At 58.7% G+C, this 1,070-nt stretch overlaps 1 protein-coding gene across 1 annotated transcript in view; it reads right to left on the reverse strand.

The window, feature by feature from the left end:
- Positions 1-1,070, reverse strand: part of LOC102201968 (activin receptor type-2B-like) — a 15,245-nt gene that overhangs the window by 2,863 nt on the left and 11,312 nt on the right. The window contains exons 5-7 of the mRNA XM_005751108.2: positions 843-986; positions 625-768; positions 400-548 (exon numbers count right to left, since the gene is read on the reverse strand). Coding sequence (XP_005751165.2) covers positions 400-548; positions 625-768; positions 843-986 — 437 coding nt within the window. The remainder of the gene's footprint in view (positions 1-399; positions 549-624; positions 769-842; positions 987-1,070) is intronic.

The raw sequence follows: 1,070 nt of genomic DNA on the forward strand, positions 1-1,070 counted from the left end.
AGCGTGTGAGCAGCGTGTTAGCAGTGTGTGAACAGCGTGTTAGCAGCGTGTTAGCAGCATTCGAGCAGCGTGTGAACAGCGTGTTAGCAGCTTGTGAGCAGCGTGTTAGCAGCGTGTTAGCAGTATTCGAGCAGTGTGTGAACAGCGTGTTAGCAGCGTGTTAGCAGCATTCGAGCAGCATGTTGGCAGCATTCGAGCAGCGTGTTAGCAGCGTGTGAGCAGCTGCTGCGCGTTGAGCACGTGAACACAAGCGATCCCTGAGATCCTGAAGTAAAAACGAGCAGCGTGAACTGTGACATCCTCTAACGCTGACTCACAGCTCCACCGTGTGGCAGCAGCTCATCACTGCAGACTAGGGTTTCCTGTCTGATCTGTAGGTGTGGGGGTTTGTGGGCAGACCTGTGGGCGATGGCCGGTTTGGGACCCTCTCCCTTCAGTTGGGGGACGTCTTCGTGGAGGTATGCCAGGCCGCGCGCCGTCGTCTCGGCTATGTGGCACAGCTCGGACCAGCTGATCATGTTTCCCTTCAGGAAGCCCGACAGCGAGCCCTGCAGAGACAAACATCAGGAGATCGACCCCACACCCCCGGGAGTTTCTGACCCCCCCTCGGCCCCCCTTCCTCACCCTCTCGTGGAACTCTGTGATGAGCCACAGCTCGGCCTCGGGGTGGCTCCCTCGTTTCTCTGCGGCGATGAACCTCAGGATGTTCTCGTGCCTCATGCCCGGCGTCATGAACACGTCCCTCTCGGTCTCCCAGGAGTCCTTATTCTGCAAGGAGGAGGAGGTGAGGAAGGGTTGGGAGTCAGGACGGCTGCCCTGATGCTCGGAGCAAACACCGGTACCTGCATGGGGAAGATCTTCACGGCCATGTGTTCGTTCATCATCTGAGCCTTCCAGACGCAGCCGAAGCGCCCCCTGGCTTTCACCTCCAGCAGCTGCAGAGGCTTCAGCCCCAGCAGGGGGGAGGCAGGAGGTGGACCAGGATCCTGGAGGAGAGGAGAGTGGGGGAGGGCATCAATGTGACACATTTATAGACAGCAACATGACAGAAGCCCCTCCCATGTCAGAAT

Source organism: Pundamilia nyererei, unplaced genomic scaffold (genome assembly GCF_000239375.1).
Source record: "Pundamilia nyererei isolate P.nyererei 1_Seehausen unplaced genomic scaffold, PunNye1.0 scaffold00299, whole genome shotgun sequence".
NCBI lineage: Eukaryota > Metazoa > Chordata > Actinopteri > Cichliformes > Cichlidae > Pundamilia > Pundamilia nyererei.